Here is a 25,654-nt window from a genome sequence, read left to right on the forward strand (position 1 = left end):
TGAGTGACAGTGTGGAAGGCTGTCTACCAAATAGGAATATCCAAATTGGACTTTGTGTGAACAGGAAATATATCGTTTTTGTATTAAGTGTCTGACATTTGGGAGGGAAGTGTATGTTATAGGAATTGGTGTTATTTACCTTAACACCAGTGATGACTTTGCTTCCTAGTTCACTGAGAAAATTAAAAAAAATCAAAAGAGAGCCTCCAAAAGCTCCCACAACCACATCCATTCCTACTTACTTTCCTATATTATGTTCTCTCTTATTACTGTGGATAGACCATCCATCCATATACAGTTAACCCTTTCACTGTGCAATGATAGCCATGCTTTCTTGCCTCCTCATAGACACCACTTCAGAATTTTCACCCTCCTGCATCATCGTTTTCCCTCTCTCTACTTGTTTGTTTGCATCAGCAATACAAACATACTGTTATCACTTCATTAAAACAACAACAAAAAATTTCTTTGGTTCTACTTTCCCCCATGCATCTGTCAGTTTGTCATACTGTGGGAGCTTGTGTGTTACAGTGATGCTGGAAGCTATGCCACTGGTATTCAAATAGCAGCAGAGTCACCCATGGCTGACAGGTTTCAGCTGAGCTTCCAAACTAAGATAGACTAGGAAGAAGGACCTGGTGGTCTACTTCTGAAAAGAATTAGCTAGTGAAAACATTATGAATAGCAGCAGAACATTGTCTGATATAGTATTGAAGATGAGCCCCTCAGGTTGGAAGGCACTCAAAACACGACTGGGGAAGAGTTGCCTCCTCAAAGTAGAGTCGACCTTAATGACGTGGGTGGAATCAAGCTTTCGTGACCTTCATTTGCTGATGTGGCACAACTCAAAATGAGAAGAAACAACTGCAAACATCCATTAATAATCAAAATGTGGAATGTATGAAGTATGAATTTAGGAAAATTAGAAATCATCAAAAATGAAACACAACACATAAACATCAATATCCTAGGCATTAATGAGCTGAAATGGACTGGTATTGGCCGTTTTAAATCAGACAGTCATATGGTCTTCTATACTGGGAATGACAACTTGAAGAGGAATGGCGTTGCATTCATCATAAAAAAGAACATTTCAAGATTAAGTACAACACCGCCAGTGATAGGGTAATATCCATATGCCCACAAGGAAGACCAGTTAATATGACTGTTATTCAGATTTACACACCAACTACGAAGGCAAAAATGATGAAGAAATTGAAGAGTTTTACCAACTTCTGCAGCCTGAAATTGATCAAACTTGCAATCAGGATGCATTGGTAATTACTGGTGATTGGAATGTGAAAGCTGAAAACAAAGAGGAAGGATCGGTAGTTGGAAAATATGGCCTTTTGATGATAGAAACGATGCCAGAGATCACATGACAGAATTTTGCAAGACCAACAACTTCTTCATTGCAAGTACCTTTTATCAACAATATAAACAGCAACTATACACATGGACCTCGTCTGATGGAAGACACAGGAATCAAATCGACTACATATGTGGAAAGAGATGATTGGAAAAGCTCAATATCATCAGTCAGAACAAAGCCAGGGGCCGACTGCAGAACAGACCATCAATTGCTCATATGCAAGTTCAAGTTGAAGCTGAAGAAAATTAGAACAAGTCCACAAGAGCCAAAGTACAACCTTGAGTATATCCCACCTGAATTTAGAGACCATCTCAGGAATAGATTTGACACGTTAAACACTGATGACGGAAGACCAGACAAGTTGTGGAATGACATCAAGGACATCGTATATGAAGAAAGCAAGAGGTCATTAAAAAGACAGGAAGGAAAGAAAAGACCAAAATGGATGTCAGAAGAGACTCTGAAACTTGCTCTTGAACGTCGAGTAGCTAACACAAATAGAAGAAATAGTGAAATAAAAGAGCTGAACAGAAGATTTCAAAGGGTGGCTCATGAAGACAAAGTGAAGTATTATAATGAATGTGCAAAGACCTGGATTTAGAAAACCAAAAAGGAAGAACACGCTCGGTATTTTTGAAGCTGAAAGAACTCAAGAAAAAATTCAAGACTTTGAGTTGCGATACTGAGGGATTCTGCAGGGAAAATATTGAACAATGCAGGAAGCATCAAAAGAAGATGGAAGGAATAAACAAAGTCACTATACCAAAAAGAATTGGTTGACGTTCAACCATTTCAGGAGGTAGCATGTGATCAGGAACCGATGGTACTGAAGGAAGAAGTCCAAGCTGCACTGAAGGCATTGGCAAAAAACAAGGCTTCAGGAATTGATGGAACACCAATTGCAATGTTTCAACAAATGGATGCAGTACTGGAAGTGTGCACTCATCTGTGCCAAGAAATTTGGAAGACAGCTACCTGGCTAACCAACTGGAAGAGATCCATATTTATGCCTATTCCAAAGAAAGGTGATCTGTCCGAAGGCAGAAATTATGGAACAATATTATGCAAGTAAAATTTTGCTGAAGATCATTTAAAAGTGGCTGCACCTGCGACTGGACAGCCCAGTAAAACCATGAGAGTAACGAGGTACAGGAGTCCAGTGACAAGGCCCAGAAGGCAGAAGGGGAGTAGGAAGCTGATGATAGGGAACACAAAATAGAGTAAGGATATTGTTGATGTGTTGTGAGATTGTTAACCATTGTCATAGGGCAACATTTGTAGTAACTGTCAAATGGGAGACTATTTTGTCCTGTAAGCCTTCATCTTAAGTGAGAATAACAGCATAATTAGAAGAGTGTAGTCAATGTCACTTAAATGTGTATGTAAAAAAAATTTTTGAAATGGCGTATCTTTGGCTATGTGTATTTTCACCAAAAAAAAAAAAAAAGTTGAGTATTTAGAGGGTTAAAATGTTGTGGGGTTGTTAACCAATGTCATAAAACAGCATGTGTGTTACTGTTACATGAGAAACTATCTGTTCTGTAAGCCTTCACCTGAAGTACAATAAAATATTAAAAAAAAAAAAAAAGAGCACGGTAAAAAAAAAAAAATTAAAAAATAAAAGTGGCTGCAGCAGTATATCGAGAGAGAATTGCCAGAAATTCAATCTGGATTCAGAAGAGGATGTGGAATAAGGGATATCATTACTGATGTCAGATGGATCCTGGCTGAAAGCAGAGAATACCAGACAGATGTTCACCTGTGTTTTATTGACTATGCAAAGGCATTCAACTGTGTGGATCGTAACAAATTATGGATAAAATAATTCCAGAACACTTAATTGTGCTCATTAGGAACCTGTACATAGACCAAGAAGCAGTCATTTGAACAGAACAAGGGGATACTCTGTGGTTTAAAGTCAGGAAAGGTGTACGTCAGGGTTGTGTCCTTTCACCATAATTATTCAATCTGTATGCTGAGCAAATAATCTGAGAAGCTGGACTATATAAAGAAGAACAGCGCTTCGCGATTGGAGGAAGACTCATTAACAACCTGCGATATGCAGATGACACAACCTTCCTTGCTGAAAGTGAAGAGGACTTGAAGCATTTACTGATGAAGATCAAAGACCACAGCCTTCAGTATGGATTACACCTCCATATAAAGAAAACAAAAATCCTCACAATTGGACCAATAAGCAATATCATGATAGACAGAGAAAAGATTAAAGTTGTCAAGGATTTCATTTTCCTTGGATCCACAATCAACATCCATGGAAGCAGCAGTCAGGAAATCAAAGGACGCATTGCATTGGGCAAATCTGCTGCAAAAGATCTTTAAAGTGTTCAAAAGCAAAGATGTCACCCTGAAGACTAAGGTGCACCTGACCCAAGCCATGGTGGTTTCAATTGCCTTATATGCATGCAAAAGCTGGACAGTGAATAAGGACGGAAGAACTGATGCCTTTTAATTGTTGTGTTGGTGAAGAAGGTTGAATATACCATGAACTGCCAAAGAGTGAACAAATTTGTCATGGAAGAAATACAGCCAGAATGTTCCTTAGAAGCAACAATGGCAAGACTATGTCTCACATAGTTTGCACATGTTCTTAGGAGGGTCCCGTCCCTGGAGAAGGACATCATGCTTGGTAAAGTAGAGAGTCATCAAAAAAGAGGAAGACTCTCAATGAGATGGATTGAGACAGTGGCTGCAACAATGGGCTTAAGCTTAACAACAGTTGTGAGGCGCAGGACTGGGCAGTGTTTCGTTCTGTTGTACATAGGGTTGCTGTGAATTGGAACCGACTTGACAGCGCCTAACAACAGCAACAACAAGAACAACATTTTTTCTTTTAGGAGTCCCTGGGTGGTGCAAATCACTGGTCTTCAAGAACAGAAGTAGAAATTTTTTAAGTGCTGTTTTTAATCTCTTGAGCTTTTTGTATGATCTTTTCCCTTATTCTGTTGATGTGGTGAATTGCATGAACTGATTTTTCAATGTCAAATTAATTGCATTTCTGAAACAAATCCAACTTAGTTATGATCCTTTAACCTCTTTATATCTTGCTGGATTTGATTTGTGGACATTTTGTTTAGGATTTTTGCATCTGTTTGTGACTGAAATTGGCTTGGAATTTTCTTTTTTGGTGTGTCCTTGTCAGATTCTGGTATAAATGTTATACTAGAGTAAAAAATGAGTTCCAAAATGGTCTTTTTCTGTTCTCTAGGAGAGTTTATGTAGAATTTGGTGGTGAGCCTGGAGTTTTCTTTATGGGATTTTTTACTTTTTTAAGTTATGGGACTATTCCGATTTCTATTTCTTCTTGTGTTTTTCTAGAAACTTCTACATTTTGTAAAAATTCTTAAATTTGTCGACATCAAATTATTCATGTTATCCTAATAAACATTAAAATTTCTGATTTTTATTTATGCCTTATCATTCTCTTCAAGGGCTTATCGGTTGTGCTAGTACTTTCAAAGAACCAACTTTTGGCTTTGTTAATACTCTATTATATATTAAGGAGCCCTGGTGGCACAATGGCTTAGTGCTCAGTTGCTAACTGAAAAGTTGGAGCTTCGAACCCACCCAGAGACCCAGCAGGAGAAAATACCTGGTGATCTGCTCCCATGAAGATTATAGCCTAGGAAGCCCTATGCAGTAGTTCTACTCTGTCACATGGGGTTGCTATGAGTCAGAATTAACTTGATGGCACACAACAACAATGTTTCATATTAGTTTTCTATTTTTATTGATTTGCTGCTTTTTGTTATTCCTTCTCCTTTTGGGTAGGGAGATAGTTTCCACTGTTTTATTTCTGTCTTAGTGTTGCTCCTTTGAGTGCAATTTTTCTCTCTCACTGTTTTCAAGATTGTCTCTTTGCCTTTAATTTTTAGCAGTTTTATTCTAATATGCTGTCTTAGTTATCTAGTACTGCTATAATAGAAATACCACAAGTGGATGGCTTTAACAAACAGAAATTTATTTGCTCACAGTTTAGGAGGCTAGAAGTTCGAATTCAGGGTGCCAGCTCTAGGGGAAGACTTTCTCTCTCTGTCACCTCTGGGTGAAAGTCCTTGTCTCCTTTCAACATCTGTGGACCCGGCATTTCTTGGAAATCTCCATGTGTCTTGGCATCAATCTTCCCCTTGGTTTGGGAGCTTCTCAATGCAGGGACCACAGGACCCCAGGTCCAAAGGACGTGCTCTGCTCCTGGCTCTTCTTTTTTGGTGGTACTGAGGTCCCTCTCATCTCTGCTTGCTTTTCTCTATTATGCCTCAAAAGAGATTGACTCAAGATACAACCTAATCCTGTAGATTGTATCCTGCCTCATTAACATAGCTGCCTGTAATCCTTACTTATTAACATCATAGAGGTTAGGATTTACAACACATAGAATAATTACATCAGATCACAGAATGGGGGACCACCACACAATACTGGTTATCATGGCCTAGCCAAGTTGACACACGTTTTGGTGGGATGCAATTCAATCCACAACATATGCCTAGGTGTGATTTTCTTTATATTTATCCTGCTTCAAATTTTTAGTTTTCTTGAATCTGTCGCTTGATATTCTTTGTCACTTTTGGAAGATCCTCAGCTGTTACCTCTTTAAATATTGCTTTGTCTTATTCTCTCCTCTTCTTGGATTCTGAACACATGCATGCTAAGCTTTTTATTGTATCCCTTTGTCTCTTATGCTCTTTCTTATATTTTTACATCCTTTTGCCTCTCCTTGCTTCATTCTAGATATTTTTTCCTGGCCTATCTTCCAGAAATCAGTTTCTCTCTTCAGCTATCACTTTTACTGTTTAACCTATTGAATTCTTATCTTTGGTTATAATACTTTCAGTTTGAGATTTTGCATTTGATTTTCTTTAAATATAGTTTCCAGTTCTTTGCCAAATTCTTAGACTAGCTTTGTGTTCCTTGATATAATTAAACATAGTTATTTTAAAAGCTCATTTCTGATAACTTCATTTTTTGATCCTCTAAGGGTTTCATTCTATTGCCTGTAGTTTGCTTTGGTTTCCTTTTGATTCCTAATAATTTTTAATTAAGTACCAGACATTGTATTTTAATATTATAATTTTAGTCTTTGGATGATGTTATCTTCCTCTAGAGATTTGTATTTGATCCTGACATTGGCAAGAAGCATTAGCAATTACATCAGTCAGGAATTGAAGTGATTTAAAACTGAGCTTCAGTTTCTTTCCAGATTACTTTTACTTCTAGGACTTAGTCCCATGAATCTTAATATCTATTTTGTTTAACAATTCCACTTTTCTTGATTTCCTGAATTCCAGCTTTTTCTTCTCCCTCCCCCAATCCCTATGAGTGAGTTAAAAGCTCTGATCAGCTCTTTAGTCTTTTAGAAGCCCAGTCCAGACTCAACAAATGCCCTCAGAAGAAAAGTGACCCAAAATACCAAACTTACATCCTAGAGCCACTATCTTCTTCTGTGGCCTGGTAATTCTTTGCTAACTTATTAGCTCTCTGATGCTTTTAAACAGAATTTTAAAAAATGTTTTATTCATCTATTTAGTTACTGTGAATGGAAGGGTTAGTCTTTATTACCAAGTCTGCCATTGCAGGAAGTGGAAATCCGTTCTGGTTACTACTTCTTATTCTCCTTTTCTGATTTTTCTTTATCTCCCTGCATCAATGTTGGAATGCCCCAGGCTTAGTCGTAGGTCCTCTCTTTTTCTGCACTCATGTCTGGTCTCATAGCTTTAACTTCCATCTATGTACTGATGATTCCCAAGTATCTTTCTCTATCCTGCATGCTCCATAGCCACATATGTAGCTGACTGTTAGTCATTTCTACGTGGGAGTGTAACACATTTCTAAGTTATCATGTCCCAAAATCAGCTTCTGTTCTTTCTTCCTAAGCCAGCTTCTCCTTCCTATTTTAGTCAATGGCAACTCCATTCCTGCAGTTGTTCAGGCCAAAAATTTTGGTGTCATTCTTGACTCCTCTTTTTCTTTCACATCATGTATTATTTCCAACAGCAAGTTCAGTTGTCTCTACCTTAAAAATATATCCAGAACTGGACCACTTCTTACCACTCCCACTTCTATCAGTCTGGTCCAAGTCACTATTATCTTTTGCTTAGATTATTTCAGTAGCCTCCTAATATGTGTTATATTCTTATGTGATGACAGTGAAGTATTACTCAGGTAATAGTGGATCTGGCTGGATGATGTTCTTCTTTGGTGATGATGATGGTAGTTGTCTTCTGGTGGTATATATATATATGGTTGGTGAGATATATATAGTTGGTGATATGTATATATGTAGCGCTGGTGGCACAGTGATTAAGAGCTCGGCTACTAACCAAAAGGTCAGTAGTTCGAATCCACCAGCCGTTCCTTGGAAACCTTATGGGGGCAGTTCTACTCTGTTCTATAGGGTCGCTATGAGTTGGAGTCAACTTGACGTCAGTGGGTTTTATATATATGTATATAGTTGGCAACACCTTATTTACTTATCTAATTTTATTTTTGGATTATCTTCCTGTTAGTTTCAGAGGTTCGTTGTAAGAGAGCATGAGATAACTATGGTAGGAGCTAAGGATATTCACTTTGGTATTTCTTTAAATTGACCCATATGGTCACAAAACAGTCCAGTATTGTACAGTGGGTATAGAGGTCAGGAGACCTCAAAAAGATACAGCTGCATATCAAGTACATGTTATAGTTATGATATTATAATATTTTGAAAGTCTACTCCTTCCTCAGTATTGGTAAGTTATTCTTTCTACGAGAACATCCCTTATGTCTCCAGGTCCAGTACCACTGCTTGGCTCTAGAGATAGTACGATTTAATTTAAAAATTTATTCATACAATTTAGAATGTTGATGCTGATTATACTTTGAAAAATAGATTAATTTGGGCCACTGGAATTGTGAAAATTGTTTTACTTGTATACACAGGAACCAATCAGGGAAATTAGTGTTCTGTAACAAGCTGGGAGGTTTGAATTGGGTTTTTAGATATTATCTATCCACAAATACCCCTTACGCCTTTTTCCATCGTTGTCTTTTTGTATTGCTCCAGATTGAACCATGTCTCCTATAGTTACTAGGGTTTAAGCTGGACCTCAGGAGCTGAAATAGAATTGAAAGTTGGATACAATAATGTGAACTCTTCCCATTGTGAGACTCATGAGACTAGTATACTAGTCTTATTATGGTGGGCCAGTAATTTCTAATCATCCTCTAGGCTGATATCCTGGCTAAGTTGATTAAAAAAATATGATAAGCATGTAATGTTCAAGGAAAACACCATTCTTGTATTAAATATTTATAGTATATCCACATTTGAATTTTTATCTTAACAGGTCAATGCAGCTGAATCAAAGATAACAAATTTAATATACCTAAAACATACCTTGGAACTTGTGGATCCTTTGAAGGTAACCTAAATGTGTGTATGTTGTACAAAATATGTCTAGTATCAGTTTTTTTAAACATTTCAAACTTATAGAAAAGTAGAAAGAATAAAATGGATGCTCATATTGTTCACCTAGATTCACCAGTTAACAGTTTGCCACATTTTCTCTCCTCTCTCTCCACTCACAGTGCAGATATACACATATTATCTTTATTATTATTATTACTGAATCATTTGAGAATAAGTTCTATTATTACTATTACTGAATCATTTGAGAATAAGTTCTAGTACCTAAATGCTAAAGTGTATATCTCCTAAGAACAAGGATGTTCTCTTACATAACTACAGTATAATTATCAAATTCAGGGTATTTCACATTGATATAATGCTATCATGTAATGTATAGCCCATATTCAAAATTTTCCAGTTGACCTAATAATATTCTTTAGAACATTTTGTTTTATATGATCTAGGATCCAGTCCAGTACCATGCATTGTACTTAATGTCATGTTTCTTTAGACACCTTGAAACTAGAAAAGTTCCTCAGCCTTTGTCTTTTCTGATATTGACATTTTAAAGAGTAAGCGTCAGTTGTTTTATATAACGTTCCTCAATTTAGGTTTGTAAAAATGGCTTGGGGGCAGTGTCTGACCTCATCTTACTTCACAAGGGGAAGGGAGAATCATGATCAACAGCCCAAGGCTGAGTCCCATGAAGCGGAGGTCAGACATTCCTCTTCTCTCTGCCATCTTTACTAATTCTAACACCAACTGTCCTTCCCAGAGCACTCTCTACTGGGTTCGATAATTCATTGCAGTGCCACATAGAAGTCACTGACCATACTCAAAATTATGGGGTTTATTAGGGAAGTAACAGTTACAATTCAGGCTCGAGAACACTCAGGACACAGTTCTTCCATCAGGATCGCCTCTCCCCAGCTATGCTCACAGGCACACTTCTCCCTCGCCCTCAGTCTCTGCCCAAAGGCACTCAGCTTTCTCTCTCTGTGGGCTGGGAAACCCACCATGCCGTCTCCTCCTGCCAGGTCTCTCTTGCTGGTCTTTCCTTCCTTGGTGGTCATGGGCTCCTCCTCCCTACTCTGGAATTGGCTCTCTTTTAAGGCAAAACTGACCAATTCCCTTGGTAGCCCACAATTACCCTATCACACAGTCACCTGAGTGAGAGTTATAAGACAATGGCTAGAAAGGCCACACACGAAGGTAATTATTTACACCACAGATTTGTGTGATTGTTTCCTCATGATTAGATTTGCCTTATGCATTTTTGGCAGTAATACTCTATGAGCAATGTTGTATCCTTCTCAGTACATCCTATCAGGAGGCAAATTATGTCATTCAGTCATTATTCATAATATTAACTTTGATCAATTCCTTTACTGTAAAGTTACTATATTTTATTTTATAATTAATAAGTAATCTGTGGAGAGATACTTTGAGACTGTAAATATCCTGTTCCTTGTAAAACTTTCAAGGAACCTTGATGATGCAATGGTTTGGCAGTTTGAACCCACCCAGTGGCTCCAGGGAGAAAGACCTGGTGACCTACTCCTATAAAGACTAACTAAAACCCCTTGCCATTGAGTCGATTGTGACTCATAGCGACCCTAAAGGATAGAGTAGAACTGCCCCATAGGGTTTCCAAGGCTGTAATCTTTATAGAAGCAGACTGCTACATCTTTCTCCCACGGAGTGGCTGGGTTCAAACTGCTGACTTTTCAGTTAGCAACTGAGCGCTTAACCACTGTGCCACCAGGGCTCACTCTTATAAAGATTACATCCTAGAAAACCCTATGGGACAGTTCTGCTCTGTCACATGGAGGTGCTATGAATTGAAATTGACTCGGCACCTAACAACAACAATAACATCCAATTTTTACCCATTAATTTTGGTATTTATTGATGACTCTTACCTGAAGCAGTTGTTACCATTATGGTTATAAAATGATGATTTTATCATTAATTTTAAAATACTGTACTCTGCAAAGCTTTTTTTTATTAAAGTGACAAAAAATAACTGCTTTTTAAAAAGAAAAATTAGTGAAAAATGTGGAAAAAGTTTGTTATACAGTCTATTCTAATGAAAGTAGTAATTCAGCAAAAGATTTCAAAAATATTGTTAAGTTTCTTAGAATGAAAAAGGTGAAATAAACACTAAGGAAATGCTGATAGAAATGATAAAAAAGATTTCAAAGGTAAATATCAAAGGCAAAGTCATAGGCCAAAAAAGGAAAAATTTGTACCAAATGACAGAAAAAAAAATTAATTACTGTCATCATAAAACTTGTAATTTTTAAGAAAAATACTGGCATGCCAATGTAAATAAATATGGAAATGACCAAAAAAATTTAAAAAAGGAAATCAGCGTGGTTAATAAATAATACCAAAAATATCCAACTTCACATTAATTAAAGAAATGAAAGCTAAAGCCATAGTTTTTATCTATCAAAGAAGCGAAGTTTTTTTTTTTTTCTTAACAGATGCTACTCACTACTAATGAGAGAACAGTGAGACAGGGAACTTCATAGACAGCTAGTAGGGGTACAAATTGTACATACTTTACAGAAACGTTTCACAACATAGCTCATACCTTTTGATCCTGTAATACCACTTCTAAAAATCTACCCTTAAGAAATATTCAGAAACATTGCCCAATGATGGTCATTGAAGTGTTATTTACGTTAGAGAGAAATTATAAACAGACAAGAAGTCCAATAATTAGAGAAAAGACTTCTTTCCATAGAGTGCAATATTATGAATTATTAAAAACTTTTACTTGAAAAGTTTTTGATGCTTATGATATAATATAGTGCTAACTGGGGAAAAAGGGGTATCAAATTTTTTATTGGCAATAGTAACAGGAAATACCGTATAGTATTGACAGTATTTATCTTTGGAAGGATGGTAAAATTATGAGTGATTTATTTTTACTTTATGCTTTAGTGGATTTTTGAGTTTTTGTCAGTATACACATACTATTTTTCTATCTAGAAGTAAATGTTATTTAAACATTATAGCCATTGCCTCATAGCAAACTAAAACAGGAGTTGAAGGTTCAGGTTAAATATGCTTTCCCCTCTTTTTGCAGTTTCCGTTAAGCAAAATAAATCCCTATTTTTGCCATATAAGAATGAGGAAGTTGCTCTATTTATAAATATACAAAGCAGTTTTTTAGTTTAATCTCTATATTACTCAAATTTTGGCATTTTATGTATAGTACTCTAAGTGGTTTAAGAACCTACTTCTAATAAGTCAATATATATTAACAATTGGTTGGGAGGAAAAAAAAATAAGTCATAATAGTGAAACAGTAGATGGCCACTTATTATCTTTATCTGGAAAATGATAAAGATACCATCTTTCCTTGCCTAGATATCTAAAATATTTCTTATGAGTATATAAGTGAGAAAATGTAAGCAAGAAAGCACTTGGTAAACTGTAAAGTATTAAACAAATGTAAAATTCTACATTTGGATTATGTCATAAATTATTATCCTAACTATTTTTATTTTATTCTTTAATAGATTGCATTGAAGAACTGTAACACACCTTTATTAAGAGCTTACTGTGGTTCCTTGGAAGACAAGAGGTCTTTGTCACTCAACTGTTAATAAAAATTAGCTTATTCCTTTCTTTCTGTTAACTGATTTTAAGGGCTCGAATTATATTCTGTAGAACAATTACTCTAGCTTTGGTTAACAAAATCTTTAAACTATTCATCAAAAATTCTAATTATATATTTCCTCTTATAATAAATAGGAGTATTGATCATTTGAGCTCCTGGACAATTAGAATAGCACGGAAAATTGAAATCCATGCACAATTTTAATTTTTTTTTTAGCTATTCTCCATGACAAGATTTGCAAGTATAAAAATAGATTTCTCTCTTTTGTCATTAACAAAAAAATAGTGAATATGAATACTTAATATAATCTAAATATTGAACAGTTTAACTGTAATATTGTTTTTAACAATGACACCCTGTTTCTTGACCAAAAAGACTTGTGGTATATAAGAACTATAATTTTATTGATTATGTGAAACCATAAATGGAAGTTAATAGTAAAAACCATGCTAACTACAAATAATATGGAGAACAGATAAAATAAAAGATTAGCAAAATAGGAATGACCAGATTTTTTGGTTTGATTGATCACTGATATTTGTGAGGTTCTTGTTATACAGTCTTACAATATATATTTAGTCTCTCTTCTCTCTACCTAACCCAGTGTTTGGCATATGACAAGTGTCGGTAAATGTTTATTGAATGATGAACATGAAGCCATAATTTGAAAAACAGTTCTTCAGGGATGTATTTTGTACTTGGGGGACCTGTTCATTAGCAGGTGTAGAATTTCTCTTGGTGGCCACATGCTGTTTTAGGAGATTAGTCCCAACTGATGAAATAGTTTAAAATTGACATAGTCATAGCTCTAACTTAATGTAAACTTCATATGTATAGCTTATTTATTTTGAAATCACTTTTCTCCAATGATTTCAAGAAAATGTTATTTGCTGTCATTAACTATAACTCTAAAATTATAAATAAAAGTAGCTGTTTGACTTGTTATCTATGATGTTCTTTTTTAGGTTTGGAATCATACTTGAAAAGATTAAAACAGTAATTAATGATGATGCAAGATACATGAAAGGATGCCTGAATATGAGGACTCAGAAATGCTATGCAGTGAGGTCTAACATAAATGAGTTTCTTGACATAGCTAGAAAAACATATACAGAAATTGTAGATGACATAGCAGGTATTTAATTATCTGAAAACAGATAATTTTAAAATATATTATCATTCAAGGAACATTTTTTTTAAAAAAAAGACCAAGTATTTATAATGTGTCTATTCTCCACACTTTAAATATAGAGTTAACCTTCATAAAACAGTGAGTATGAGTTATATGAAAAATGCAGGCTATCAGTCCTAAAGGGTTTCAGTGGAGGGAGAGAGACGGTTTTTATCTAGAAGAAGTGACATTTGAGCTGATCCAGTAATTCATTCATTTAACAAATATTTATTGAGCTCCTACTAAACATAGATACTGCTCTCAGTACTGGGATACGTAACAAGACAAAGTCCCTGCCTTCATGGAGCTTATGTTATAGTAAGGGAGGCAGACAGTAAAGAAATATATATAATATAACTTCACATGGATATAAAATGTATGAAGAAACTGTAGCAGGGTAGAAAGTTCAGAGACTGGATGTAGAGCTTATACGTAGGAGGAAAGGATTTTAGTAAATGGGCTACCTTTAGAAAGAGGTCGCACACACTGCACTAGTGTAAGTTGAAGCACAGAGACACAAGGAAATCTCAAGGGATGTGTGAGGAAACCTGTTAGGATGGGATAGAGAGCTCCGTTACAGGATTAGTGAGAGATAAGATGTGAAATGTAGATTAGGGACCAGAATTTATTCTTTGAAGACTGTGAGTTTGGATCTTTTCCCAAGGAGTATGAAGAAGCCCTGAAATGTTTTTGTTCAGTGGAGTGAAATTGATAAAGAAGGTTAATCTGATAATGTGTTGAATGAATTTGAGTGGAGATACAGAGCCAGGGAGACTAGTTCAAGTATTACAAGTTAATAAAACATTATTTAGGGTGAAAGTAGTATAGATGAGAAGAGGGGAATGTACGGAGAGAAGAAAGAATTATTAGATGTTAATAATTGAGTAGATATGGCAGAGGTAAAGAGAAATGTAGTTATCAGTGTTGAGATTTCTAGCCTGAGAATGATGGTACCATCAAGGAAAGCAGGAAAATCAGGAGAAGGAACTATTTTGAAGAATGAAGATGTTAGTTTAGTTTTTTCAGGTAATGTTCAAAGTATTAATGGTTCATCAAGTTATAAGTCTACAGCTCTGAAATGAGTTTGAAGCTGATAATAGAGATTCGGGTTTAAGAATTTTATTTGGTGAATCACTTATTTTCTTTTTTGGAATATTTCATTTTGTAAAATGTGTTTGTAGAGGAAATTTCTTATGAATTAATAATTATAATAATTCAGGTGATTATCTCTTTCAAAAAAGTGGAAAGAACAACAAATCAAAAACTATAAACACAAAGAATATTAAACAGTCTTGGTTTTATTTTAAATTTTTTGATATATTTTTCTTTCAGAATACCTATCAGAATGAGTGCTTTTGTACTACAATGATTATCTTAAAGAGTGATTAACCATATCTTTTAGGCATTAAAAATCATTTAGAGTTTAAAAGAATAATATCACCTTTCTATTTACGTATAAAATAACAGAAAACCATGTGATGACTTTTTAAAGTGAAAGTAATTTTCTCATTAAAATTCTTTGTTTTTTCTTCCTTATTTCTGGTCACTAGGAATGATAACACAACTTGCAGAAAAATACAGTCTTCCTTTAAGGACAAGTTTTAGCTCTGCTCGAGGATTTTTCATCCAGATGAGTACAGATAGTACAAACCTTCGCAATGATCAACTTCCTTCAGAATTTATTAAGGTTCATTCTAGAGTGTTTGGTTAAGAAATTATTGTTTCTGATTTTACAGAATTAGATTTACATATTTCAGGCAGTCCTTGAGTTTAACATGCTAAATTTTTGAATGTTCTGTATATTGCTTCTCCTTCTACTCCCACCCACTCACTTAACAGCTATACTAACTCTAAGAGTGATTTAGAAGCTTTTTAAGAAAAATATCAAATACAGATTTCTGAGAGTTTGGTATGGGGAGAAAAAGAACAGGAAGAAGAAAAGTTCGAAAGATGTTTTTGGTAACAGAAATTTGGAAAATACTGCACCATCTCTTGTTTTCAACAGTTCTCCAGGCATATTTGCCTAATAAAGTTCAAAAAGTTGTGAAGTAAAGAGATCTGCTTAACTTTTTTTAATCCAGTATTTCCAAGCCTTTGGACCATGGAAAAACTTTTTTCTACACACACATTAACTCCTCCATAATATACCAGTTTGGAAAAGTCTAATCAAATCTGGGAGTCCCTGTGTGGGGCAAATGGTTAACCACTAGGCTGCTAACCAAAAGGTTGGCAGTTCAAACCCACCCAGAGGTACACCTTGGAAAAAAGGCAGGGTGAACCACTTCTAAAATGTCATAATTCTACTCTGAAACACGTGGGGTCATATTGAGTTGGAATTAACTAGACAGCAACTGGTTAATCTAATCTTCGATTTTTCTGTTCCTAGGGGATACCTTTTGACAAAAACAAACCGTTTAGCTTTTGGAGTTTTTTTAAAATATACTTATTACCAAATAGTAAGGGATGGAGTAAAGAACAGGTTGGGACTCAGTAATGAGGTTAGAGATTGGATGGGGTTCAGGAATGGACAAGGGCCTGAGGTAGGGGTCAGAGACAGGAGTTTCTTGACATCTGTTATGCGTATTACTTGGTAATAAGACACAGTGTTTTAACATGGCTATTTTAAGGCTTGTCAAAACAGTCATGTCAGAGGAGCTAGGTTAAATATATCCTGCTTCAGCCCTGGAAGTGATCTTCCTTTTTGTCTTTCACAAACATTATTCAGAACTTCCTTTGTGATACTGTATTTCAAAAATTAAAGCGATTAACTTAAATATGTAGATTTCTATTATTTAAAAGTTATATGTTTTATTTAATAGCAGTGTGTGCTTATTTTGACATTTGTTTTTTAATTTTCTAGCAGATTTCTAAAATGAAAAATTCTTACAGCTTTACATCAGCAGATTTAATTAAAATGAATGAAAGATGCCAAGAGTCTTTGAGAGAAATCTATCACATGACTTATATGTAAGAGCATTTGAAGTATTTAAATATTGAATGAAATTGGTTTAATTTGAGGCACTGTGATAAATTTCATTAATTGACTTTTTGTCTGATTGCAGACAATTGTAGAATTAGGAATGTTAGCAGAGAAAGAACATTTTCTGAGAGGACAGTTAAAGATTTTAATGTCTACCATTATGACTAGGAATCACTGATCCTCACTGAAACTTCAGGGCAAATTTAGTTCCAAAAAATACCAGTATAACTGATACTTTTGTTGTATGTATTCCACTAGGATGAAGAACTTGGCACATACAACATGGGCTTATCTTGGACTTCATTCAACTTATTCTTTTCTTACGATCTCTAAGCCCTTAGCTTTTCTATCCTTGATAATTCCGTAGCAACATCACAATAGTGCTAGTTCTTTTGCTATTCATGAAAAATAGCAATACAGCTAGAAAGAAGAAATAGAACATTCAAAATTGGTGGACTGAGATGTCAAAGAGGAAGGTTGAGCTTTCAAAACAATTTCAGGACGTGGACCACAGAGATTATAATACATAGTATCGAGTACATATTTCTCCTTGTAAGGGAAAAACTTTTGTATTATATCACAGTATTATAACTGCTGTAAAAAAGCTTAAATAGTTATGCCGGTGTACGTGTGTATGTGAAAGAGAGCTTAGGGATAATGAGAGAGAAAATACTTAATAGCCTTTGTTTGGAACTCAACATTTACAAAAACACAAAATTATTAGCAGATGGGGTCTGTCCAAGTGTAGTAAAGGCTTGATTTTACCTATATAAAAATATTTTTATTGAATATAAAAGCAGTCATTTAAAAAGCATGATGTTAACGTGCTAAGTAGCTGTGACCTTAAGCATGGGCTTCAGTTTCCTCATCTTTAAAACAGGGCAATTGAACAGTGGACTTTATATGTAGTGTACAACTCAGCTGTGAATGTATTTTACCTCAGGCAATTAATTCAATATTGTTTTCTAATTACATTGTCCCTTTTAAAAAAGCATTATTACATGTCTACCAAACATGTACTTTCAGGATAGTGTGCAGACTGCTTAGTGAGATTTATGAACATATTCATTGTTTATATAAGCTCTCTGACACTGTGTCAATGCTGGATATGCTTCTGTCATTTGCTCATGCCTGCACTCTTTCTGACTATGGTAAGTTACTTTCTTTGGAATAAACATGTTGCATGCTGAAATCTGTATTCCATTCAAACAATCTCACATAACAATTCTGAATGTTTTAAAATTTTAAGTTGAAATAGAATCTCTTGCTTATGGTCCTAGAGTAACTACAAATAGAGAAAGTGAAATTAACCCTAAAATATATTTTAAAAGTCAGAAAATTATTTATTGAGAAATTGGCAAATCAAAAAGAAAAATCTGTGCAAGAAACTTTAAAGTTTCTCAAAACAAGAAAGACTTGCAGAACTATCTTTTTAGTGAAAATGACAGTTCTCCAAATTTATAAGTTCAGATCTGAAGGCTCATTAGAAGCAGTGTGACTAATATTAATAAAGAAGTGAATCTCCAAAGTGAGCATTTTCTAAACTATCTTCTTAGATGTGAGCATCCCAAGATCATGAATTATGTCATTCATTTTTATATCCCAAGTCCATACATAGACCTTGAATATAAATGTTAAATAACTTTCTAATGTTGAATAAATACTTCAAGTCAGCCTCTTGAAATTTCTTTTCAACTTATCAGTAATAAGCATACCACACTATGCCAATTTACAGAACTAGTATGTGATAATTATGGTTGAATAATTTCAGACTTGATAATATTAAAATTTCTAGCTAAAATCAGCAGTAACATTTCCAAAATATTATGTTAATTTATTTTTTATAATAATAGAAAAAAACCAAACTCGTTGCCATCAAGTTGATTCCAACTCATAACAACCCCATAGGACAGAGTAGAACTACCCCATAGAGTTTTCAAGGAGCAGCTGGTGGATTCTAACTGCTGACCATTTGATTAGCAGCTGAGCTCTTAACCACTGCGCCACCAGGGCTCCATTTTTTAAAAGGGTAAGCATCTTATAAGGATGGAAGTTTTTCATGTCTTATGGAAATATTAACTTTTTCAACTGGTATTTTATGGGCCAAAACTTTTACAGCCATTTAGGTCTACTTTGGGGTCAAAATCTTACATTAGGGATCAGCTATTCTATGGTAATTTTCTTAACTATTAAAAGACTTAATGTTGCTCACTTTTATTTGAGAGGGGCCATCCTGAAACTCCAAACCTGTAAATAATGAATTTTTGGTGTTAAAAATGGTTTTGAAATAGTTAAAAAAAACATTTTTTTATTCTCATGAACTTCACTTTTATATTGAATGCTTTCAATTTTTTCCATATGTTTTGTTTAGATGTAAATAGCATTTTAGTTTTCACTTGTCCTCCCACTGTCTTCCTTCTTCCTCTACTCAGAAGTTATCCATAGAGACCTGATGATGATTTGTTTCTATAAATTAACAATATCTTTGTGTCTGATTTTTGCTAGCCTCTGAGGTTTCTTTTGAGACAAAATTTCTCCAAAGGCTTTAGCAGCAAATTATCTTTATATTTTTTTTACTCTGTGCCTCATTTTAAAAGCTAAGTATGCCAAATTTGAAATATACTTAAGATGGGAATTAAGTAAATGTGTAATTCTATAGTACTGGCAATCAATTGTTATTTTGAAAGTATTATCGATGGCTATTTTTTTTTTTTTAACCTATACAAATCTGAAAATTTTATGAACTGTTTTGGAACCCAGAAAAATGTCAGAGAGCTGAATCTTAGCATTTCCTGGAATTGAATAGAAGTTGTGATTGTGATGAGAGTGAATCAGTTATAATTTAGGGATCGCCATGAGTTGGAATTGACTTGACAGCAACTAACAGCAACAGGTAGTGATTTGGGATAAAATAATAGTCTTATTGTTCCAAATTGGCCCTAGTCAAATGACTAAGATATACGCAGTACATACACACCAAAAAAATTTTTGTATCTAAGTATATTAATCTTTCAAAACCATTCTATTTTATTTAGTTCGACCAGAGTTTACTGATACCTTGGCAATCAAACAAGGATGGCATCCCATTCTTGAAAAAATAACTGTGGAAAAACCTGTTGCCAACGATACCTATATTACGGAAGGGAGTAATTTTTTGATCGTAACTGGACCAAATATGAGTGGGAAATCTACATATTTAAAACAGATTGCTCTTTGTCAGATTATGGCCCAGATTGGTAAGTTACAGCTTTACTTTATAGTTACTAATTCTGTTCTCTGTTCAAAACGTTTTGTGCCTGACTTTATAGGTCCAGGCGCCTAATTATCCCAAGAACAGTTCTCTTACCTAAAAATATAATAATATGTCTATTATATAAGCCATAACTTTTACTATTTGGTATTTATTAAGCACCATCAAGTTTGAATTGCATTGCACTAAAAATTGTGTGGGATATAAGATATTAAGCATCATCCAGTTTGCATAACATTGCATTAAAAATTGTATGGCATATAACAGAAGTGGAAACTTCCTTACTTTAACTGTTAATGTTGAATCAATTATTGGTAAATTGAGTCATATAATTATTTCAGGTTCAGAATCAAACTATGTTGTAAGAAAAAGTGAAGTAAGTAGGATAAACTACCTTTCAAAACTCATGTGAGATTTTTCCAAAAATAAAACATTGGGCAGGGAAACATTTTGTTTACTTTACTTGAGGGGCACTGATAACATGGCTACATCAGTTCACATATCACACACACGTGCACACATAAGTGGCTGCCACTTGCCCAATGTTGTCACATATTTCTTGGTGTACAAGTACCACCTACCTCCAGTCTCTGAAAATTGGCTTTCCTTGAGGACTACATGATTCAGAGATCAGATGACTACATGAGTCAGAGATTAGATGACTGGACCCAGTTATAAGACTTATGCAGTTGTTCTCAACCAGGGGTAGTTTTGCCCCCACCCTTGGGGACATTGGCAATGCCTGGAGACAGTTTTGATTGTTACAGCTAGCGGCTGTGTAGAAGACAGGGATGCTGCTGAACATCCTACATTGCATAGAACATTGCCCCTCCCCACAAGGGAGATTTATCTAGCCCAAAATATCAGTAGTGCTGACATTGAGAACCCTGTTCTAGTGTAATCGATTATAAGGGCTACACTACAATAATAATACTGGTGATCCACTGTAAATTCACCCTTAGTACTGGGAAAGCAAATCAGTTCAGTGAATGAATGAAGAGTAAATATTTTATTTAGTTTAACTTAGAGTGTTACTAGAGTTAAAAGGACATCTTAGCTAACTTTCCACCCCTTATAAGAATACTATCTGATTTACATGTGACGTAATAATCCTACCTCTATTTGAATAGCTATGATGAGCATTGTCTACTTATTCAACAACTCTAATATTAGAGAACTTATTATACTGAATTGAAATCCACTTTATATAACTTCTATTCATTAGTCCTAATTGTTATCTTCTATGCATCACAGAGTAAATTTAGACTGTCTTCCTAATAATAGTCAAATATTTAAAGATAATTATTTTTCTTGTCACTACCCATTGTTTAAATTTTTGTATTGTGGTAAAATACATATAACAAAAAATTGCCATTTTAACCATTTGTAAATGTACGATTCAGCAGTGTTAATTATATTTGCCATGTTGTGCAACCATCACCACTATCTATTTCCAAAAGTTTTCATCACCCCAAATAGAAACTTAGTATTCCTTTAGGATACTCCCCATTTCCACATCCCTCCAGCCCCTGACAACCATTGATAAACTTTTGTCTCTATGCCTTCCCAGTTCTAGATATCTCATATAAGTGGGATCATACAGTATTTGTCCTTTTGAGTCTGACTTATTTCGTTTAGCGTAATGTTTTCAAGATACATCCATATCTTAGCATGTATCAGAACTTTATTTCTCTTCATGGCTGAATAATATTCCAGTAGATGTATGTATCACATTTTGTTTATTCATTCATCTGTTGATGTACATTTAGATGTTTCCACTTTTTGACTATTGTAAATAAAGCTGCAATGAACATTGGTGTACAATTATCTGTTTGAGTCCCTGCTTTTAAGTCTTTTAGGTATATACCTAGGAGTGGCATTGTTGGGTGGGTCATATGGTAATTCTATATTTAATTTTTTCAGCATCTGCCAAACTGTTTTCCACAGTGGCTGCACCATTTTACAGTCTGACTAGAAATGGATGAGGGTTCCAGTTGCTCCACATCTTCTCCAAAACTTGTTTTTTGCTGTTTTTCTAGTAATAGCCATCCTAGTAGGAGTGAGAGATTGGCTGCTAATCAAAAGCTTGGCAGTTCGAATCTACCACTGCTCTTTGGAAACCCTATGGGGCAGTTCTACTCTGTCCTGTAGGGTCATTATGAGTCAGAATTGACTTGATGGCAATGGATTTTGGTTTAGTAAAAGTGCAGTGGTATCTTATTTGATTTGCATTTTCCTAATCACAAATGATATTGAGCATCTTTTCATGTGCTTATTGACCATTTGTATATCTTTTTGGAGGAATGTTGATTAAAGCCCTTTGCATGTTTTTATATTGTATTTGTCTTTTTGTTGTTGAACTGTTGGAGTTCTTTACATATTTTGGATATTAAACCCTTATCAGATATATGGTTACTACATATTTTTTCCCATTCTATAAGGTTATCTCTTCACCTTGTTGATGAATTCCTTTGATGCGCTAAAGTTTTTAATTTTGATAAAGTCCAGCTTATCTATTTTGCCTTTTGTTGCCTGTTCTTTTGTCAAAATCAGGATCTTGAATCTTTACCCCTATATTTTCTTATAAAAATTTTATGGTTATAGTTTTTATATTTAGGTTATTGATTCATTTTGAGTTAATTTTTATATATGGTATAAGGTATGGGTCTAACTTCATTCTTTTGCATGTGAAGATCCAGTTAGCACCATTTGTTGAAGAGACCTTTCCTTCCCTATTTAATGGGATTGGCACCTTTGTCAAAAATCAATTGGCCGGGGCAGGGCCAAGATGGGAGCATAGTAAGATGCTTGCGGTGGTCCCTCTTACAACAAAGACCTCAAAAAACAAGTGAATCGATTATATAGGACAGTCTAGAAGCCCTGAACATCAAAGGCAAAGTTGAGGAATTGGACTGAGTAGCAGGGGAAGGGAGAGATGGTTCAGAAGCAGTGAGGAGTTGCAAGAACTGACCTGGTGGGAGCTGGAGCCCTTCAAACTGGATCAGCTCTTGGTGTGCAGTGGGGCAAGCAGTGGCACTTCGGAGGCATTTTCCACATCGGGAGAGGCCTAGTGGCAGAGAGTCTACTTGGCTATCCAGAACCAGTGAGAAGCAGCCCTCGACTGGTGAAAGATAAGTACTTGCACCTGGCCTACCACGAGGATCAAAAACACTCCCCTTTGGGAAAAACCTCTCTCCCATTTACCTCCCCACTCCCTGCTCTACACTGGGTCCAGGATGGCTTCAGTGACTGCCAAGTCCTCTGGACCAGAAGTAGGACCCACCACACGCCCTGAAACATTCTCTTTGCCTTGGAGAGGGAACAAATAAACAAACAGAGAAAAAATAAACTGCCAGCTCTCCTAAGCCAGGAACTCAGGGTATGCACAAGTTCTTTGCCTAGGCACAGGCATAAGGGTCCACGGACTTTGAATTTCCTCCTGCAGAGACTTGTGTGGGCCAATTTCAGCAGCGTAGGCCCTCATTACCACAGTACAACAGAGTATATACCTGAAATCTAACTTCAGCTGTTTCAGCTGTGAAGTGGGAAGTTTGTAACATTTGACACTGCTCTGCCCATTAAGCAGGGTTTAACCTACCCACATCAGGGGCCTGACAACTGGTTGCTCCACCCACGCCACCTAGCGACCTGTGACGGGGTCCAAGAATAAGTGGTGCCCCCTAGTCCTTACAGTCAACAGTATTGGGTGCTCATAGTGTGGCTGCAAAACCCACCCACCTACGTGCTGTAGAGAACAGGGACACAATTTCCCACCAGACACTTGGGGACACTTTCCCCTGCCTTGCTCAGCGTGTGAGTCCCTGCTGCAGCTGGATGCCTGTACCTACACTAATCACCCATGCCTGCCTAGGACTGTAGGTGAGAGTCTGAACCACACATTAGGTGGGTGACTACCTGGACACCTGAGTTGAATCCATACAGGATGAGTGGGTAGACTACTGGGTGCACTTAGTGCCAGATCTGGCCACCTGGTGGCAGGACGTTGGAGCTTCAGGGGCGCCGGTGATCAGGCTAGCTCACATGAACACACAGCCTATTCAGCCATATCAAAACAAAACAAAACAAAACAAGAAGCTAGGACACAGTAAGCAAACAAATATATATATATACACACTAAGTTATTGAAGGCTTGGAGACAACAGTCAATAATCAAATCACATAAAGAGGCAGACCATGATGGCTTCAGCAAGCTCCCAGAATAAAGAATCAAGAAATTTTCCAGAGGAAGAGAATTTCTTGGAATTACTGGGGGCAGAATACAAAAGATTAATATACATAACTCTTCAAAACATCAGGAAGGAGATTCGGCAAAATGCAGACAAAGCAATACAGAATTTAAGATTAGAGAAGAACATAATGACAAATTTAACAGGCTGTAAGAATCCATAGAGAGGCAGCAATCAGAAATCCAGAAAATTAACAATAATATTTCACAATTAGACAACTCAATAGAAAGTCATAGGAGCAGAACTGAGGCAATGGAAGTCAGAATTAGTGAGATTGAAGGTAAAGCACTTGACACCAACTTATTTGAGGAAAAATCAGGTAAAAGGATTTTAAAAAATGAAGAAACACTAAGAATTATGTGGGACTCTATCAAGAGGAATAACCTACAAGTGATTGGAGTACCGGAACAGATGATGATAACAGAAAATACAGACAGAATTGTTCAAGATTTGTTGGCAGAAAACCTCCCTGATAAGATGAGAAGATATCTATCCAAGATGCTCATCGAACACCACATAAGATAGACCCCAAAAAAAGTCACCAAGACATATAATCTTGCCAAAACCAAAGATAAAGAGAGAATTTTAAGAGCAACTAGGGATAAACGAAAAGTTATCTACAAAGGAGAGTCAATAAGAATAAGCTCAGACTACTCAGCAGAAACCATGCAGGCAAGAAGGCAGTGGGATGACATATATAAAGCCTTGAAGGAAACAAATTGCCAGTCAAGAGTTATATATCCAGCAAAACTGTCTCTCAAATAAGATGGTGAAATTAGGCCATTTCCAGATAAACAGAAGTTTCAAGAATTTGCAAAAACCAAACCAAAATTACAAGAAATGCTAAAGGGAGTCCTCCAGTTAGAAAATCAGTCACATCTGATAACAACCCAAGACTAGAACACAAGACAGAGCAACCAGATATCAACTCAGATAGGGAAGTCACGAAAATAAATCAAAGCTAAAACACTGAACATAGGGAAACAGAAGTGTCAATATGTAAAAGATGGCAACATTAAAACAAAATAGAGGGACTAAAAAAAGTAGACATAGATTTTTCATATGGAAAGGAAGTCAAAGGCGATATAAAGAAATAAAAGACTGGTTTAAACTTAGAGAAATAGGGGGAAATACTAAGATAACCACAAAGGAAACTAACAATCCTACAAGTCAAAATAAAAAACTAGAAAAATATAAAGACTCAGCAAACACAAAATCAACAACAATTAAAAAGATGAAAAGAAAATACACAAAGAAAAACAACAGCACAGAAAATTAAGTGGAACAAAGAAACTGTCAACAGCACCCAAAGAACATCAAAATGAAAGCACTAAACTCATACTTATTAATAATTGCACTAAATGTAAATGAACTAAATGCACCAATAAAGAGACAGAGAATGGCAGAATGGATAAAAAAACATCTATATGCTGCCTACAAGAGACACACCTTAGACTTAAAGACACAAGCAAACTAAAACTCAAAGGATGGAAAAAATATATCAAGCAAACAACACTCAAAAAAGAGTAAGAGTGACAATATTAATCTCTGACAAAATAGACTTTAAAGTAAAATCCACCACAAAGGATAAGGAA

At 35.5% G+C, this 25,654-nt stretch overlaps 1 protein-coding gene across 1 annotated transcript in view; it reads left to right on the plus strand.

Moving 5' to 3' along the window:
* The window catches only part of MSH4 (mutS homolog 4), a 125,749-nt gene that overhangs the window by 61,897 nt on the left and 38,198 nt on the right, over positions 1-25,654 (plus strand). The window contains exons 9-15 of the mRNA XM_004369069.2: positions 8,716-8,790; positions 12,311-12,375; positions 13,377-13,546; positions 15,133-15,269; positions 16,446-16,549; positions 17,589-17,713; positions 19,598-19,798. Of these exons, the coding sequence (XP_004369126.1) occupies positions 8,716-8,790; positions 12,311-12,375; positions 13,377-13,546; positions 15,133-15,269; positions 16,446-16,549; positions 17,589-17,713; positions 19,598-19,798 (877 nt within the window). The remainder of the gene's footprint in view (positions 1-8,715; positions 8,791-12,310; positions 12,376-13,376; positions 13,547-15,132; positions 15,270-16,445; positions 16,550-17,588; positions 17,714-19,597; positions 19,799-25,654) is intronic.

This window comes from Trichechus manatus, unplaced genomic scaffold (genome assembly GCF_000243295.1).
Source record: "Trichechus manatus latirostris isolate Lorelei unplaced genomic scaffold, TriManLat1.0 scaffold00003, whole genome shotgun sequence".
NCBI classification, from domain to species: Eukaryota; Metazoa; Chordata; class Mammalia; order Sirenia; family Trichechidae; genus Trichechus; species Trichechus manatus.